Source organism: Bos grunniens, chromosome 13, assembly GCF_055505025.1.
Source record: "Bos grunniens cultivar Pamir isolate PY7600 chromosome 13, Bosgru_T2T1.0, whole genome shotgun sequence".
Taxonomy (NCBI): Eukaryota; Metazoa; Chordata; class Mammalia; order Artiodactyla; family Bovidae; genus Bos; species Bos grunniens.
In genome coordinates, this window is record NC_141177.1 from 74,161,721 (window position 1) to 74,180,869 (window position 19,149).

The 19,149-nt window shown below is 45.7% G+C and overlaps 1 protein-coding gene across 14 annotated transcripts in view; it reads left to right on the plus strand.

The window, feature by feature from the left end:
• Window positions 1-19,149, plus strand: part of KIF16B (kinesin family member 16B) — a 305,646-nt gene that overhangs the window by 185,197 nt on the left and 101,300 nt on the right. For 7 of the 14 annotated variants that reach the window (XR_015139975.1, XM_086334996.1, XM_086335004.1 and 4 more), the window contains exons 18-19: window positions 17,513-17,545; window positions 17,914-17,967. Coding sequence is in view for 13 of the 14 variants with exons in the window: in XM_086334996.1 (XP_086191122.1) it covers window positions 17,513-17,545; window positions 17,914-17,967 (87 nt within the window). In the remaining variant the exon portion in view is untranslated. The remainder of the gene's footprint in view (window positions 1-17,512; window positions 17,546-17,913; window positions 17,968-19,149) is intronic. The other 7 variants (XM_086334997.1, XM_086335002.1, XM_086335005.1 and 4 more) reach the window with 1 other exon arrangement.

The following is a 19,149-nucleotide window of genomic DNA, read 5'->3' on the forward strand; positions in this document are numbered from 1 at the left end:
AGCAAAAAGGAGTACGTCAAGGCTGTATATTGTCACCCTGTTTATTTTACTTATATGCAGAGTACATCATGAGAAATGCTGGGCTAGAAGAAGCACAAGCTGGAATCAAGATTGCTGGGAGAAATATCAATAACCTCAGATATGCAGATGACACCATCCTTATGGCAGAAAGTGAAGAGGAACTCAAAACCCTCTTGATGAAAGTGAAAGAGGAGAGTGAAAAAGTTGGCTTAAAGTTCAACATTCAGAAAACTAAGATCATGGCATCTGGTCCCATCACTTCATGAGAAATAGACGGGGAAACAGTAGAAACAGTGTCAGACTTTATTTTTTGGGGCTCCAAAATCACTGCTGATGGTGACTGTAGCCATGAAATTAAAAGATGCTTACTCCTTGGAAGAAAAGTTATGACTAATCTAGATAGCATATTGAAAAGCAGAGACATTACTTTGCCAACAAAGGTCCATCTATTCAAGGCTATGTTTTTTACAGTGGTCATGTATGGATGTGAGAGTTGGACTGTGAAGAAGGCTGAGCGCCAAAGAATTGATGCTTTTGAACTGTGGTGTTGGAGAAGACTCTTGAGAGTCCCTTGGACTGCAAGGAGGTCCAACTAGTCCATTCTGAAGGAGATCAGCCCTGGGATTACTTTGGAAAGAATGATGCTAAAGCTGAAGCTCCAGTACTTTGGCCACCTCATGCGAAGGATTGACTCATTGGAAAAGACTCTGATGCTGGGAGGGATTGGGGGCAGGAGGAGAAGGGGACGACAGAGGATGAGATGGCTGGATGGCATCACTGACTCGATGGACATGAGTCTGAGTGAACTCTGGGAGTTGGTGATGAACAGGGAGGCCTGGCGTGCTGCGATTCATGGGGTCGCAAAGAGTCGGACATGACTGAGTGCCTGAACTGAACTGAACTGAGCTACCCTGTATTTGCCTTGTCGCCTCTCTCAGGACTGGTCTGGGATCAGCATTCTCTGTTTGCTTTTAAACTTTCTCGTCTTAGCCAAACTAGCTTTCTGCCTTCCTGATTCCCTAATGCTTAGTATTAGCTTAATAAGTCAGGTACCCTACAGCATGCCTCTTCCCACCGCCCCCCACGGACACACACACCCTCTCTTCTTCTTAGTTACTCTCACTAAAGCCTTGTGAACACATATTTGTTGGGTTCTTGAGTTTGAGCCGCTCCTTCCCCTTGAGCACCAGCAGCTTTCCTGTCACTTGAGAGAAATCTCAGCCCGCTCTGTCCATTGGGAAACTTTTTCTCCCTTAATTGGCTGCACACATGGCCTCTGCCTCTCCAGCTACCCCCTTCCAGTCTCCCACCTCCTCTTCCAACAAGTTCATTCTGAGAATCATGCTGCTCCTCATTGTGGAGAACGTTCGGGAGGGACTTTCCTCTTTAGGTGGCCAGCGTGGTCAGTCCGTGAGAAGTAGCTGAGCTTCTGGAGTTGTGAGGACTCCCTTGGCCGTGCCCGGGATTCCTGGTTTCTTCTCAAGGTGACACTGGGTTGGGGGACTACTCATGGACTTGCCCCTGGAACCGGCCACAGGATGGAGCTCACTGCAATGCCCCCCTTAACCCTTCGTGGTGACCCCAGCATGGGGCCCAGCCCCTGGTGCCTCTGGGATGCCCTCCAGGCCCCAAACACAGCCACCCATTTGTCCCCTATCACCATCTTCTGTCACTTTCTGCCTTGAAATTTATGGTTTGGTTTAAGTGGACAGAACATCTTTCACAGCTCTCTCCAGGCCAAATCCATCTATGAAACTGTCTACAAATCCCTCCCACTCTCCTTCCCACGGCCAGTCCTCTTCGTCTTCCAAGGTGGGTGCGTACAGGAATTGTCTCCTCAGAGGCATTCTGTGTGTCTCCAGTTTGAGCTCAGTGCTTCCTCTTCATTCTCTGCCAGGTGTCTGGCTCACACCTTTATCACCATAGCTTTTCCCAAGTTCACATCATTAATGCTTTTGTCTGCTTGCCCACCAGGCTTCCTGAGAGCAGGAGCCACGCCTTACTCATCTTTGAGTCTCCAGCATCTCGAATGTAGTGAGCACGTCACAGATGTTCCTGAGATGGAGACTTGGCAGCAGCAGGAGGTGTGTCCACTCATAGGTGTCCAGGGGCCTTGTGCTTCAAATGGTTGCACACACTTTAGAGTCTCCAGTGTAGCTGGGCCTCATCTTTGTGAGGCTGTCATGCACACAGATGTACTTCTTACACATTTTGTGACTTTCTTAACTGTTACACATTCATATATCTTTTGGTTTCCTCGGTATCATGTAGATGTGAGTATGTTTATTGCAGTAGGTTAAAAATGTTTGTTACTTAACATCCACTGCCTATTAGAGCAGTGCTCTCTGGAAGAATTAAATCTGGTTTGCAAATGATTGTATCCAGTAAGACCCAACTCATCTTCAAAGCACCTGGTCTCAACAGGCAGCCTAGTAATTCTCCAAAGAGAAGTTTTCTCCAAAAACCCATGCTGTGCATCACAGCAAGAGTTTGACTTTTAAAAAGTGACATCTTTGTTACCCAAGAACATTTAATTGGCTCACGTGGGCACATGGCGTTGGGTATGTCGTGTCCGAGGTCCTTGTTTGGGAACTGACTGCTGACCCACATTGCTGGCTTTCTGGAACCCAGGATTTGTGTGCACACATGTGTGGTGCCTGGTGCCAGACGGTTTTTGGAGGAGGCGAAGCAGCCCAGGGACTTCCTTCGGGAGGGAGCTCCACTTTGGAGAAGTGCCCAGCCAGGGTCTTTGCCAGGAAACAGTTTCACTGCAGGGAAAACATTCCTCCTTAGTGGCCCAGTGTCTTTAAGAAGAAACCAAGCCCACTCCTCAGGTGTCCTCTGTCTCACTCTGAGGCTGTAAACAGGCGACTAACTTGGCAGAGTGTGGGCACTTTCACAGCTTTTAGAAAGTGCTCAAAGCAAAATTATATGCATTCCAAGTTCATTTCAGTCTTGAAAGGAAAAAGGAGAAATTTTTATTTGTGCATTAGCTCAAATTTTTATTTAAGCACTAGCCAGTGGGGAGCCCATTTGAATGGATATACTGTATGTGGATAATTAAATTCTGAAGGGGAAAAATGCCTAGGTTTCAAATCCAGTTGGATCGAAAATACCTAAAGTCACAAATCACACCTGTGTTTGGCAAGTGGTCCAGGGAGCTTCATGGAGTGTAGTGTTGGGATGGGATTGGTGGGCGTCATGGCCAGCTCAGGAGCTGTGCATGGCCCCTGACTCTGAAGGTGGTCTCAAATCAGGTCACTGACATCAGGGGATGAAGACAGATGAGTGATGATTTTTTTGAAAATTTTTTTTGATGTGGACCATTTTTAAAGTCTTTATTGAATTTGTTGCAATATCGTTTCTCTATTGTGTTTTGGTATTTTGGCCACGAGGCATGTAGGATGTTAGCTCCCTGAAGGATTGAACTCGCACCTTCTGCTTTGGAAGGAGAAGTCTTTTTTTTTTTTTTTAATTATTTATTTATTTTACTTTACAATATTGTATTGGTTTTGCCATACATTGACTTGGCGATTCATTTCACATATGATGTATATACATGTTTCAATGCCATTCTCCCAAATTATCCCACCCTCGCCCTCTCCCACAGAGTCCAAAAGACTGTTCAATACATATGTGTCTTGCATACAGGGTTATCGTTACCATCTTTCTAAATTCCATATATATGCGTTAGTATACTGTATTGGTGTTTTTCTTTCTGGTTTACTTCACTCTGTATAATAGGCTCTAGGCTCCAGTTTCAGAGACGTCTTAACCACTGGACCACCAGGGAAGTCCCTGAGTGATGATTATTTTTAACCTGACTTTTTATTTTCATGTGTTCATTATGGAAAATTTAGAAATCACAAACAAGCAAAAAAGAAACTACTGCAATGAACATGTTGCCGTATATTGTAGTCTGTACTTCTGTTTGCCCCACTGTCTAGTCATGTCTGTCTCTGTGTATGTGCATGTATGTGTACATATGTATACTTTTATATTTATATACATTTATATGTGTTCTTTTACCAGATGGGTTCACACTGGGCTTGTGGGAGTTTTTTGCACTTACGTGGCTTTTCCTCTTCATATGTGTTATCCTCTATCATTTTAAGTCCGTGTGCTTTTGTATGGCCTTTGTATGGCCTTTCCATACCTTACTTATCTTCTGTTGGTAGGTGTTTCTGTTGTGTAGTTTGGCGCTATGATGAGCCATTGGAGTGAACACATTTGTAGCTAAATCTTTGTGCTGATCCATGAGTATTGCTTCCTCAAGGGATAAAAAAGTAGAATGGAATTGCCAGAGGGTATATATAATATATCCTAAGGCTCTTAATATACACTCACAAACTGTTCTATAGGATGGTTGTACATATCACCACTATTCATTTCCTACCAATACCGTCTGAATTTCCCTTTGCTTGCAAACTCGAAAGGAATCCTTTTGAAGTGTAGACTGTGTCAGTATGAGCACACCCTTCTGGGTGCAGCTCTTGGCTGTCTTCACAACTAGGGTGTAGGGAATCCCCCTAGCAGGGGCTCTCTCTGCACACATGTTCCGAGCATCCTGGTCATCAGCAGGGATCCAGCAGGCACTGGTTTGTCCTGTGCTGAGCTCCATGCTGTGTGTGGTTAGCTCCAGCCTGCCTGCTCCTTTCAGGTTAAGAGTCGGGATGGGATTTTGGAATGTAAAGCTAGAAGGAGCTAGATTCTGAATGAAGAGTTCTCAAGATTGCGATGCAGAAAGCCGGAGGCACCCAGACACTGGTACAGACTTCTTACCAGCAGACAGTGATTGTAGGAAAAGAAAGTGGTTTCATTTTCCTTCCTCTCTCCAACCCTTTCCTGGTTTCTTCCTTAGACTCTCCTGCCTCATTTCTTTCGTCCTTCCCTCCCACTCCCCTTACCTTCTTTCAACGGGAAGGATAAATGCATCACACCAGGGAAAGAGTTAGGAGACATCAGTAACAAGGTGTATTCTTCTGTCTGCTGAGCTTAGCTTCCCTCTCAATGCCCGTCAGCAGGATCTAATCTGTTCACTCAGCACCCAGCATAGCACTTTACTCGCCATGTAATACACGTGACCTAGGTTTTCCCCTTAATGCATACTCCATGTAGAAGGCACTTCAGAAACAGCTGGTCATAGCTGGAGATGCCCCTGGGAAGACCTGCACCTTCTGGTGTGATCATGTCCTTCCTGGGGGCTTGGGAGGGACGACCACAGTGCTCATGCGTACAGTGTCCTGCCACCCCCATCTTCCTCTGTTCTTCCCTCTCTCTGGGGCTTTAAACATTGTTTTATCTTGTCTTTTTTTCCTTGCTTGACCTTCAGCGTGAAAGTTTTACGCATGTAGTTGGAAATATTTCTGTTGCTGGTGATGTGGTAGTTAGTCTGTGTTTTAGTCTGCTGGTTTATTTTATCGGGCTTCCTATTTTTCAGAAGTTTGCCTTGCTACAAGGCTGACTTCCTTTCCCATCTCTGGTCTCAGTGGTATCACTTTTTCATGGACCATTTACTTACTTGGCAGTTGCCGTAGAGCGCCTTAAATAGCTTGCAAGATGCACCATCTTGGAGAACTTGTGATGAAGCAGCTGAAAGAAGTGAACTTCTTCCTGCCATTAACAGAGAGCAGCATCAGTTACAGGCGGGCCTCGGGGACACGGCCGGCTGGGTTCCAGAGCACTGTGATAGAGCAAATATTGCCCTATGGAGAGTCGTACCAAGTGATTGGTTTCCCCGTCCTTTTAAAAATTATCCTTGTACTGTGTTACTCCATTATATTTAGCAGTAAAGAACCTGCCTGCCAATGCAGGAGATGTAAGAGACACAGCTTCAATCTCTGGGTTGGAAAGATCCCCTGGAGAAGGGCATGGCAACCCAGTAGTCTTTCTTGGGGAGTGCCATGGACAGAGGAACCTGGCGAGCTATAGTCCATAGAGGCACGAAGAGTCGGACACGACTGAAGCGACTTAGCGTGCATGCACCCACTCCATTATATTGTATGTTAAGTGTGCGGTAGGATTCTGTCTAAAAAATATACATACTTTAATTTTAAAAGTTTATTACTAAAATGTGCTAACCATCATCTTAGCCTTCAGTGAGTCATAATGTCTTTGCAACAGTAACACAACAGATCACTGATCAGCTCACCATCACAAATACAATCATGAGAACGTTTTCGGTATGGAACGTGTTACTAAAACGTGACACAGGCATGAAGTGAGCGAACGCTGCTGGGAAATAGCACTGGTTGACTTGTTCCATGTAAGGTTGCTACAAACCATCAGTTTGTTTAAGAAAAAAAAGACAGTATCTGTGGGAGTGTGATAAAGTGAGGTCTGTCTGTACTGACTTAGCCTTTTTCTTTCTTGTCCTTGAATGTAACTCCACCGCGAGCCACTTTAGATGATGAGCTCCTTTGTTTTCCATGGGCTGTTCCAGGCGCCATCTGTCTTCATTCGGTCCCTTTAGCCTCGCGTTGTCCGCGCAGTGGTGGCATTTTTGTTTCCCTTGTTGTATTGATAGACTTGTATGATCTGAAGCTGAATTACGCGGTAGCTGTGGAAGGGACTTGCCCTGTGCAGTGATGGATGGCAGTTACAGGCGAGGGTGGGAGGTAGTGGATTCCTCTTCCTCCTGCACAGCAGCGTGATTCTCCTCCGAAGCAGCATCTTGTACTAATTTGATTATCTGCCACACGCTGTCTGTAACTTGTCGACTCATCTGATGAGAGCTTGCTGCCGATTCTGTCGTGGGCTCCTGATGTACCTACGTGTCTGTTGTTGCTCCCAGGCCTTTGCCGGAAACGTGCTGTTTCCTCTTCTCGGCCCCTCGGCCCCATGGCCATTTGCTCTTCATGTGCTAAAGCCCACGTCGTCTCTAAGATCTCAGTTTATTTGTTTTTTTTTAACTTTTACTTTTATATTGGAATGTAGCCGATTAACCACGTGATAGTTTCAGGGACTATCAGCCACACATTCTGCCCCAGAGTCTTCCTCCCAGCCCGGCTGTCGCGTAGCATTGAGCAGAGTTCCCTGTGCTGTGTGGTAGGATAAGATCCCGGTCACTTAGATGTCACTTCCTCAGGGAGGCCCTGCCAACCCCAGCCCAGATTTCATTTCCCTGGCTCTTCACTCAGAGCATTTTCTCCTATTTATTTATTTTTCATCATTAAATTTTCATCATTATTATTTTCATCATTTTGCCTGTGCTGGGTCTTCATTGCTGTCAGAGATAAAGAACAAGTTCACAACTGGGGTGAGTTTTTTTTTTTTAATTAATTACTTGCTGGTTGCTCTGGATCTTTGTTGCTGCACGCAGGCTCTCTCTAGCTGTGGTGAGTGGGGGCTCCTCTCTCGTTGTGGTGCACAGGCTGCTCCTTAGAGTCGCTTCTCTTGTTTCAGAGCACGCCCTCTAGGGGGTGCACACCCAGCAGTTGAGCCTCATCAGCTCTGGAGCAAGGGCTCAGTGTGTGTGAGCACAGACTCAGCTGCTGCACGTTAATACGGAATCTTCCCAGAGCAGGGGTGGAACCTGTGTGCCCTGCTTTGGCAGGTGGACTCTTAACTGTTGGACCACCAGGGAAGTCCTGTGGTAGCGCTTAAAGTAGTTGGTAAGACTGTTCTCTCGGTGCAGCTCTTTGCCGGCTCTTGGTTTGTGTATTTAGTAAAATATTTTCAGTATATTTAGTGAAAAGTTTTGATTTTTCTTAATAATGCGCTCCTGCTTCTAAGTAAGTGTTTTGAGAAGTAATTGTTGATTGTGTGTGTGTGTGTGTGTGTGTGTGTGAACTGTTGTGCCTGAAGGAGGACCCTCCACCCCCTTCTTTTCTCCCAGATCATGATGCTAACCTTGAAAAGCTGTGTCCCACATCAGTGACCTCAGATGGTCACCATCAGCAGCCCCCAGATTTTATGATCTACTGAGGTTAGTCATCATCGTTGCTGGAGATGAGTGGAAATGAACTAGAAATTTGTAGGAGCAAAAAAGGAAGTAAGACGGTTGCTATAATCAGGGTAGATTAAGAAAAATGTCTGAAACAGGTAGTTTGTCTCATTATAAATTGAAATGCTTATTACAAAAAATAACACATTCAGAAATGAATAATGTAATCACAAGTATTCACAATCCTTCCACCAAGAAATAATGACTGGTTTATATTTGTAATATTTACTTATATTTTATACTCTATATATTTAATTGTACACTGGGTACTGTAATCATGCATTATAAAGAGTATTTTTAAAAAACAACATTGAGCTCACACTTGACATAGAGTTCCATGTTTGGCTTTTCCTTTTACCATTTTCCTGGGAGTTTGTGCCCAGGCCACCGAAGACTTGTCTTCCTTCCATGTTTATATCACCATGTAACTTGCTTCATCACTGATGACTTTTGGGACTGTTTCTTCTTTTTGCCCCCATAAATTACTGGTTGTGCTCAGTCGCTTCAGTCATGTTTGACTCTTCGCAACCCCATGGATTGTAGCCCGCCAGGCTCCTCTGTCCTTGGGATTCTCCAGGCAAGAATACAGGAGTGGGTTGCCATGCCCTCCTCCAGGGGATCTTCCTGACACAGGGATAATCTGAGTCTCCTGCATTGCAGGCAGATTTTTTACTTCTGAGCCACTGAGGAAGCTCAAATTTTTTATTACATTGCAGCTAATCAACTTGTATAAATCTTTCCTGCTTTACTATTCTTTTTTTCTTTTTTGGCCTTGCCACGTGGCATATGGGATCTTAGTTCTCTGACCAGGGATCCAGCTCGCACCCCCAACACTGAAAGTGTGGAGTCCTAACCACTGGGCAGGCAGGGAAGTCCCCTGCTTTACTATTTTATCAGCTAAATCCACACACCCCGGAATTCTCCATTTGATGGTGCCTTCTGCTTACATTACAGCAGCAAGCAGAGGGACAGAGAGAGATGTCAGAGAGAAATGAGGAATGGGAAGCTTGAGACCTAGAAGAGGCGATGGCAGGGGCAGGCTGGGGTGGATAGGAAAACCCCGTGAGATCACAGGTGCTGCCAAGACCTCCCTCGGCCCGTGAGTTTCAAGCCGTGCCTGGTTGAGCACATGGGCATTGTGTCCCTTGGCACTCCATGTCAAAGGAGCACAGGTGTGCAGAGCAGACTGGAGCTCTTCACCTCAGGGGTGTCTTGCCAGGGCAGAGGAGCTGTGGTGCATTTCAAGTCTTTTTCAAATGTTCAGACCCCCTCCTCTGCCCTCTCTTTCTCTGTACCCACAGATATGCACAGCTTTTCTTTTCATAAATGAACCTTTTTCTTGGTTACCCCATGTGGATCCCACCAAACCGTTTAATTAGAATCATCTACCATGTACATTTGCAGTCTGGAGATTGCTCCCGTAAATCATGGTGCATCTGTGTTCTAAGGTTGCATGATATTAAACTGTGTTGTAGGGTGTTAGTTCATGATTTGGGGATCTGTCCAAGATATGAATGAAGAGGAAAGGGTTTCTCGTGTGTGTGTGTTCAGCTGTGGTGTTGAAGGCCATTTACCAAGACGTTATGATCATGGTGAAGGGCCTTACTGTATTTTCCGTGTTCGCTGCAGTTAATCATTTTCGCCTTGAGGAGTCATTTCTTAGGGCACAGAGAGCTCTGCCCTGGCTGGTGTCGTCTGCTCCTCGCCCAAGCGTTCTGTCACTCTGTCTAACTAGCGTCAGGCTCTGAGTCTCACGACACTGACTTCAAAGCTCTCCCCAGAGCTGAATACCTGCTCTGCGCCTTGCAGAAGGCTCTCAGGTTACCGAGTCGGCTCGGTGGTCTCTGTCCTCTAGGAGCCCTGGTGGACAAAGCTCTGTCCGTCCTCTAGATCTGTACGGCCCTGGGGGGTCTGGGCCCCAGCCCCCTTTGGGCCATAACTGCTCCCGCTCTGTCTCTGCTCCCTGGTTCCATCGGCTTTCACCACGCTAGTCTTGTTGTGTGCTCTGGTCTTTGGCCTGGCTTCCCCCACGTGTGGCACCAACTGCATCCTCGTGGTCATGCCCTTCCCTTAACTTTCCCCCACCCTTTCCTGAGTTCAGTCTTTTTCACAGCATTTGCTACATAAAGATCTCACTGTTGGTTAGCTACCCTCCCTGCCCCTGCCCCAGGGGCTTCCCTGGTGGCTCAGATGGTAAAGAATCTGCCTGCAATGCAGGAGGCCTGGGTTTGATCCCTGGGTTGGGAAGATTCCCCTGGAAGAGGGCATGGCAACCCACTCCAGTTTTCTTGCCTGGCAAGTTCCATGGACAGAGAAGCCTGGAGGGCTGTAGCCTGTGGGAGTTGAACTGAGCCACTAACACTTTCACTCACCCTCCTCCTTCCCCTCATTTCCAAAAGAATGGAAGGCTTACAACAGCAGGGACTTGGTTCCTTCTGCGGAGTCTCAGGGCCTGGGACACGGATGGCGTGCTGATCCAATGAGCTAATGATGCATGAACCACTGGCCCCTCTGCTTCGTGCTCAGAGCCTTGCTTGTTTCTTTCGTCTCTCTCCTGCTGTTTTTCTTCCACCCGATTTCCCCTCTCCCCACATCGTGGCGATCGCCCTTCTGTCCATTTGTGAAGGTCCAGCTTAGATAGACAGTGCAGGCTTCTCCCGTCCCTGCAGCTATAAATGTCCTCCCTCCACCCTGACTCCTGTTAAAAATGAGACTTTCTCTTTGGGCTCCTCACATTCTGTGTGATCGATATGCACACATACTCCATTTCCCTTACAGTTCACTCTTAAGACCTGAAGGCAACTTATCCGTTCTGTACATCCGAGACGCTACCTTGCACACAGTAGGGGCTTGTTAAAGGCTTGTTGGGTGTGTGGCCGGCATGGCTGAACGAAAGCAGGGATGTGCCTTGTGGCGCACTGTTCTGGCGTGTCTGACGGGGAGAAGTCCATCTTGGAACTGTGGACCACCTTTAACTCTGGGAGGCTGTGTCTGGGGTGCAGGCTGCTGTGGTTTGGTTGAGTAGGTGAGACGGAATTCTAGAGATGAGGTAGAGATGGAGGAGGAGTAGGAAGCGGTGGACTTTTCTCTTGGCTTTGTGAAGAGGAGGTCCCCTTGGGCATCTCCCTGAGCCTCCCCGGGCCTCAGTCTCCTGGTCCGTACAGTATCAGGAGGACAGGAGCTGGATGCAGGGGTGTGTGCCAGGTTGATGGCTTGGTCTCTTGAGTCCCATTTTGTTCTAATTACCTGTGGTCTTAGGTTTGATCAGGTGGGTCTCCTGGGTTTAACACGTGGTTCTGGCTGTCTTTATTAGAGCAGGTTATGGCACTATTATGAGAAATAAGCTGCGAAGAAACTCAAAATGCTTATGGTATCAAATTTTACTATTTTTTTAAAGCCATCTTCGTTTCTTTGAGCACTTACCATTTGCAATACAGAAGGCTTAACACTGGCTTCTGGGAAATCTTTATTAGTACTTTGTAGACCAAGGATTTGGAAGTTCATTAGAAAACCAGTCCCAGAGTACTGGGGATACTTTTATTATAATCTTCAATGTCTACCTTAAAGGGGTTTAATTTCACACCTTCCTAGATCAAATCACATTGTGCAATTGATGTAAGCTCTTGGAATTACAGTTGTATGAAATCACTGTGCTACAGGATAGCATAATTTGAAGGGGAAAAGGGGGAATCTAGGAGTGATTGATTGATGTGGCAGTTTCAGTCGTCTCTACAAGTAGCTTTCTCATGCTTGTTTGCATGCTAGTAGCTTTCTGATGCTCGTAGGAAGGACTGCAGGGCCTCTCTAGGCAGAGTCTAGTCTGGAAGAATGGCCAGGTTCTTCTTTCATGAGTTTCCCTTTGCCTCCCTTGGGGAAGCATCTGGTTTCTGCTGAGCCTTTAAAGAACATCTTGAATGACAAGGTTCTCAAGGTCAGGGAGATAGTTGGATGGGACCTGCGCAAACTGTCACACCCAAACCCAAACTTTATCTTTAGTCTTCAGATCCCCTAATCTCCGTGAGATTTGCTTTCTCTACAGTGATTTTCTTGCTGGGAAAATCCCATGGACGGTGGAACCTGGTAGGCTATAGTCCATGGGGTTGCAAAGAGTCGAACATGACTGAGCGGCTTCACTTTCACTTTCACGGTGATTTGAGACTGGCTGGAAGGGAGTTCCCGAAGGTGAAAGGGTAGTGAGAAGATTGGCCGTTCTGGGCTAAACCACTGTAGGACCCATTGTGGTTGTGGTCAAAATCTAGGCCCTTGTAAGGATGCGGGAGAAGGGAACCTTGTACACTAGTTCTTTCCAGCACCTTTCCATTTATCCCTTACCAGACTCTGGACTGAGTCCAAACATCCCGGCAACAGAGCAGAGATGCTTTCAAAAACGACACATGCTTGGTCAGAACCAGCTGCATAGTGTGCAGAGCTCAGTGCATAATGAAATGTAGTATTAAGAATTTCAGGGTGATGATAGCAGAGCATCACATGGGTGCAGGGCCCGGGGCACCTTCACGGACTGACCACCCGTGAGGTCATGCCTGCATTTGATGATAACCTGCAAGCCACATAGGAAAAAGCCCAGCCTCCCCACTGACCAAGAACTTTTCCCTTGCCTGTTCTCGCGCCTCCTGTGGGGGCTGCCTCCCCTTTGGCTCGTCTCCCTCGTGGGGTGAGCGCTCCCTCCTGGTCTGAGCTTAGCATCCATGTCCCGCCCACTTCCCCCTGCAACTGCCACTCAAGTGTGGACTGGGCTCCAGTGGCCACTTTCCTCCTTTCAGAAAGTGAAAGGAGAGGTATCAAACTCATCACCACTGATTTTAAAGCATTAAAATTTTTCTTTTTTTCCTTTTTCTCTTTTGATAATCACAGTCTCACTTTCAGTGTAATGGTGTGAATGGAGAAATTCCCACCCCCTTGTGTTTTCATTGTCAGTAATAACAGGGATATAATTTGCAAGATGTGCAGTGATGTCTCCAAATGCTAGATGTCTTTTAATGCACAAAAGAGGTCATGTCTCATCAGATTGTATGCTGTGCCTTTTTGTTGGCCCTAACACGGTGTGTGTACTTCCAACTGTCATTTAAAAACACTGAGAACAGCTGCAAAAATTATATCCTTTTGTGATTTTCCTTTTAATTATAACATTTAGGAAATTAGCATTTGGGGCCAAGATAATTCCAGTAAAGCAAGATAGTGAATTATACTTATTTAAAATGAAGCCATATTAAAGTACAATTACAGTAGATACTCTTTCCTTGTTATTAACACACATTTATATTTTACAGTCTGTTGAGGTTTTGCTCTTTGAAATAATTATCATTGATTATGGAAAAAGGTGCATTTTGAAGTATGATTAGTAAATATGTAATATTTAATAGAAGCCAAACAGTACCAGCAACAGCTGATATCACCTCATATTTAAAACATAATTCCTGACTTTGTAATTATGACTCTCTCCACAGACTATTTAGAAGTTTAAGACTGAGCATCTTTATCTATTTAACTCTTAATTTCGAGGAAATGGAAATCTTTTTTTTATCAAGGGGATCTTTTCTCTCTCTGTCTTTGACCGCTCATCTTCAGCCTGGAGGGCCCCTCCTTCTCCGCCGGTTGCTGCCGTGTCTGTGGTCTTCCAGACCACCATGAGCGTGGCCACCACTGGGCCTTCTTGTCTCTGGGGATCACATGGGGAAGCACATTTGAGCACCTACTGTGTACAGGCGCTCTGCAGATAGTTCATGGGTGCCGTCTCATTCCACACCTGTGTCCGGGGTGACCCACCCACCTCTGCTCCCTCCCCGCCTGGGTGACCCACCCACCTCTGCTCCCTCCCCGCCTGGGTGACCCACCCACCTCTGCTCCCTCCCCGCCTGGGTGACCCATCCACCTCTGCTCCCTGCCCGCCTGGGTGACCCCATCCATCTCTGCTCCCTGCCCGCCTGGATGCTGGGGAATCTCAGGTCTGTGTCTCCGTCCTTGAGAAGGCTCCAAGTGCCAGATCTCTGTATTCCCCCTGCCTGCCGGACAGCTCAGTTTGGTTGACCCTGGAACCATTAGATTCAATACATGTAAAACTGAGCTTCCTTTCTTGAAGGCAGAATGGAGACAAAGGGTGGCCTCTGGAGTCGGTTGATTCTGCCATTTACTGGAGACATGGCACCTCTCGCGTGTGAAACGGGGGAAAGATGGCACCTAGCTCTCAGGGCCATGGTGAGAGACACGGGTGTGGACTGACTCTTCTGTGGATGCTGAGCACCCCCTGACCTGCACCACCGTGAGCACAGCCACGGCCGCCCCCGCTGCTTCTCCCCTTCCCCGCTGGGCTTCTCCTTGTCTCAGGTCACAGACGAGAGGCAGACTTGTGCACCTACTACGCGCAGGCACGCTGCAGATGTTTCATACGAACTGTCTTCTTTGATGGGATGGGTGTTTGTCTCCTTTGAGGGGATGCCTGTTATTTTCTTCTAAGTCTGTGAAAATTAAGCATCCAAGGTTAAATAACTCATGCTTAGCCTCAGGACCACTAGCCTTTGTATTCAGACCAACTGACCTTTGAGTGCAGTCTCCTGGCTGTAATGCTCTGCCTGCCCTCCCACTGTGTGACCCTATCAGGAACCGTCTTTGATTTTTTCTTTCCCATCACAGCTCCCTTCACAGTGCAGCCCATTGCCAGGTGCTGTCACCTTGACGACTGCACATCAGAAGATACCAGCGCTCCTTTATCCCAGTTATGTTGGGTCCTGCCTCTGTCATCTCTTGTATCCATGATGACACTGGCCTCCTGATCTATTTCTTGGCTTCTCCTCTCACCTGTTGTCTATGGGCTCTCCAACAACCCTGTTCCAAGATACTTTTCTGCCACCATCTTTAGGGTCAAGTTCAGAGTCCTCAATATAACTTCTAAGGCCCCGCATACTGTAGCTTCTGTAGTCCCATTGAACTTTGGATCTTGCCACCCTCTACGTGCTCCCCGCACCCCTCCCCCAACCCAGGAAGCCAAGACATGGCTTTATGAAGCTTTTCCTGAGTTTCTTCATTGTCTCAGGGAAGACTCTCATAGCCTAGGTGGAAGCTCCCTGGAGAGTCTTGGCTTGATTCTCCTCCTGCCAAATTCTGAGATCTGCACCTGCTCCGTTTGCTATGTGTGACCCTGTCCTTCCTCACTCTGGCTCATGACTCACTGGGAGAACTTCCTGTTTTTACCCCATTGTCACTTACAGACTGGAAGCCCCGCGAGGGCAGGGGCCACAGCTTCCTTCTGAGACACTGTATCCCCTGTGCCTTGCGCAGCGCTTGGCACTGGGCTCAGTAAAACACATAGGTGCTGAGTGTCAGCCTGAAGAAGAAGATACCAAAACTCACATGTTAGGACCCTTGGAGACCCGCAGTTACCAGCAGTTGTAGAGTACCAAATTGGTTCAGGGCCTCCCTCTGCTACTTGCGTGCTCCAGGCCTCAGTTTCCTGGCTCATAAAGTGAGGATGAGACCTGCAGAGGTTAGAGGGCAAAGTGAGGGCACTGCATGCTCAGTGCCTGCCAGCACCTGCGAGTTGTGAACTGTCCTGCGAGAGGGGTTTGTTGTTGGATGGTGGTGTTTTTTTTTGCACCGCAGGGCACGTGCAATCTTAGTTCAGCAACCAGGGATCAAACCCATGCCCCCTGCACTGTAAGGACAGGCTCTTAACCTCTGAAACTCCAGGGAAGTTCCTAAATCCTGTGATAGGTTTTCATTCGAACCTTTCAGAGCAGCATTTGGCTTATAACCGTTCTTTTGTGACATTGTCAGGGGAGAGCCATGTTGTCTGCTGATGGTCACATTGAGCCAGTGTTCACAGAAAATAAAAATTGAGAATAAAAACAATTCAAGGAAAATCCTCAGGTTTTGAAAGTGTTTTAGCCAGTGATTTTTTTTTTTTTTTTTTTTTTGCCTTTACCTCTAAGAAGGCTAAACTGTACTGAAGTCTCATACTAGGAATCATTCCCAAGGATCTGTTCACCATTATATAAAGAGAATGATCATATATGAACTTTAATGAAGCCCTGCATCTACTTAGTGTAATGGCATGTAGATAAGGTTTGGAAATTGGCAGATATTCTTCATATAGATTTATGATTGACTTTCCATGGATGACAGTAGCTATAACCTACAGATCATTTTCATTTGACAGAAAAATAAATATAACCCTAAATGATAAGTTTCAATAAAAGATGTAATATTTTTATTAATTTTTTATTAATGCTTCCATTTTATGCATCATAAACTGGAAGCATTGCTCATAAAGTGAATGAATTATCATGTTTTGGAAGCAGACTGTTGTGGGTTCAAGTCCTGGTTCCTCTGTGTCTTACCCTTCTGATCTTGGACAAGTTCTTTCCTATCTCTGAGCTCTGGGCTCCTGATATGTTAATGGGTTTATGCTGTGTGCCGTCTTCAGGATTTGCTGGAAGGCAGAGTAAGCAAGGAGAAGGCAATGGCACCGCACTCCAGTACTCTTGCCTGGAAAATCCCATGGGCAGAGGAGCCTGGTAGGCTGCAGTCCATGGGATCGCTAGAGTTGGACATGACTAAGCGACTTCACTTTCACTTTTCACTTTCATGCATTGGGGAAGGAAATGGCAACCCACTCCAGTGTTCTTGCCTGGAGAATCCCAGGGACAGGGAGCCTGGTGGGCTGCCGTCTATGGGGTTGCACAGAGTCGGACACGACTGAAGCGACGCAGCAGCAGCAGTAGCAGCAGAGTAAGCAAATGTATAAACCGCTCAGTACAGCACTCAGTTCTGCTCCCAACCCCCCACCCCCCCACCCCCCCACTGCTGCCCCAAGACGTCTTACTCTCGGTTGTAACCCAAATTCATTTGGTGACAGATCTGTTTGAAATTTCATTAGCTCATCATAAAGGTAACGGTTGCCAACCTGGATTTGCATGTTATCCAAGGAAAACAGTTGACAATGAATTTTTCCATAGTGTGGCTTTTTGGCTGTATCTGCCATCCCCCACAACAAGAAAAGGTGTAAGTTTAACAGTTGCGGTTCATACTGTTTAAAAGGTATAGTGCAACCTTGAAGTAATTCAGGCTAGTATTTGAGAAGAAATCAACTTCTGTTATCCATATTTTAATGAGTTTTAAATTGCCCAGTGACCTAGCCCCCTTTATTTTGCTACCACTGTGGTCAGTCTATTCATCATCTCTGTAGCTCCCAGGAGCTGCTGTATTACTGATTGTAGGTTTCTCAAGATCCTCCTGTATACAGTAGAACCGTCTATAAAGTAGTAAAAGTATAAATTTGACTTTTGTGGGCAGTTATTATTGGCACTCAGTTATTATTAGCACTGTAATTATTCTGGGAAGTGTGCAAAACCTAACAGCCAACTCTGGAGTATTTGCTTGAAGAAGTGGTTGGGAAATGTGATGTGTATGAAAAGACGTTTCAATTTGTGCATGACAGTTGGCTGTTAAGTATCTTACTGCTTTTCTTGTGGTGTTTCCCCAGTTAATTCTCTTAATTGATGTCTGTGCTTTCTCTCTCTACCTCCCTGGCAGTTTTTTCCCTATAAAAGGACCCATTTGTCTAAGGTAGAGATTCTTCATTTTTTTGTACTAATCTGTGACTAAACTGCATGGAGTCAGCATGCTTCTCATTTAGAAGTCGTCTTTAACTCTGCTTCTTCCATACAGTGGAAGTGTTTCCACTATATGGACTTTAATATAGTGTCTTTTGTTTCCTTTTCTTCAAGTAAAGTATGTTCCTTCTTGGCCTGAATTCAAGCACCTCAAAGTATGTCTAATTGCTAATCCTAGTTATAGAGCAGAGAATACGTTTTAAACTTGCTAATCCACAATGATTAAACATTGTGCTTGACAAACTGATGCTCTTTGGAGAGAAAGAAAGAGTAAAAAAGCACTTTCAGAAAAGTAACTTGTTTTTCATTTGATTTTATTAGACTTGAATTTGAGCGGCAGCAGCGTGAAGAGCTTGAGAAATTAGAAAGTAAAAGGTAAGTCACGTGATATGGAGTCTTATTAACACCACACAGGGGTGGGTGCCTGTATTGGTGTCCTAGACTGACTTCACCTGTGTCTGTGTCGTTCCCCTCTGGCTCAGTGTCCATTTACACATCTGATGACTATAACTCATTTGTCTTTAGCTGGTTAATTTTACTTCATGTTTGAATTTTTAATTGTTTTTAATTACTATTTTTTTTTTTTTTTGGCCATGCCACACGGTTCATGGGATCTTACTTCCCAGACCAGGGAATGAACCTGTGTCCCCTGCATTGGATGTGCAGAGTCTTACCCACTGGACCACCAGGACAGTCTCAGCGTTTGAATTTTTAAAAATAGTTCATCTTCAAATACTTGTGAGAGGGAATAGAGTCAGTAGGCAAATTTACAACACTCATTAAATGTAATACACCAAATAATAGATGTATTCAAATTTAACTAAAAAGTATATCTTCCTTAATAATATCCTCTGAGTTTTAAAAAAGCCAAAAGAATGGCAATTCCCCTTCTTATGCCTTCTCACTTTTTAAACATCTTTCTTTAACGGTGATTGGCCATTTGTATAACCTTCTCTTCTCCACCTCTGCATGTTCTCAGCTCTCTTTTCTTTTGGGGTGTGTCTGTGTGTGCACGCACATGTGTGCAGGTGTGTGTGTGTGGTTATTTAATTGATTTGGAGAGGGTTTTTTTAATATGTTCTGAATATAATTCTTTGAAAAAGCTGTATTTTTTTCCCTGTTCTATATAACAAGCCAAGACATGAACCAACAATAGATACTAGCATAGAAAGTAAGGCCACAGAAAAATCTGTACCCTGGGTATTTATTTCCTAGAACGTGGAGTCTGGAGGTTACAGATGAATTGGTTTAGCTCCCAGCATCATGTAAGTTAGGGCTTGGGTGGGTCAGGAGAGAGACCTTGCACCCACACTCTTGCTCTAGAGGCCATCCCTCCCAACCTTGACACACTGAGTTAGCACCCAGTGGGCACCCTTTGCTCTCTCAGACACATGACACATAGCCCCTGGAATCATGCATTTAAGTATTCTAATGGAGATTGCCATTATTTTCAATGTTATACATTAATAAACTAATATTTTGGGTCACTTGATGATTGCCATTTGTCCTAAACTAGTGATTAAATGCTCAACAGCATGTAGTTATTTGACCTGGAAC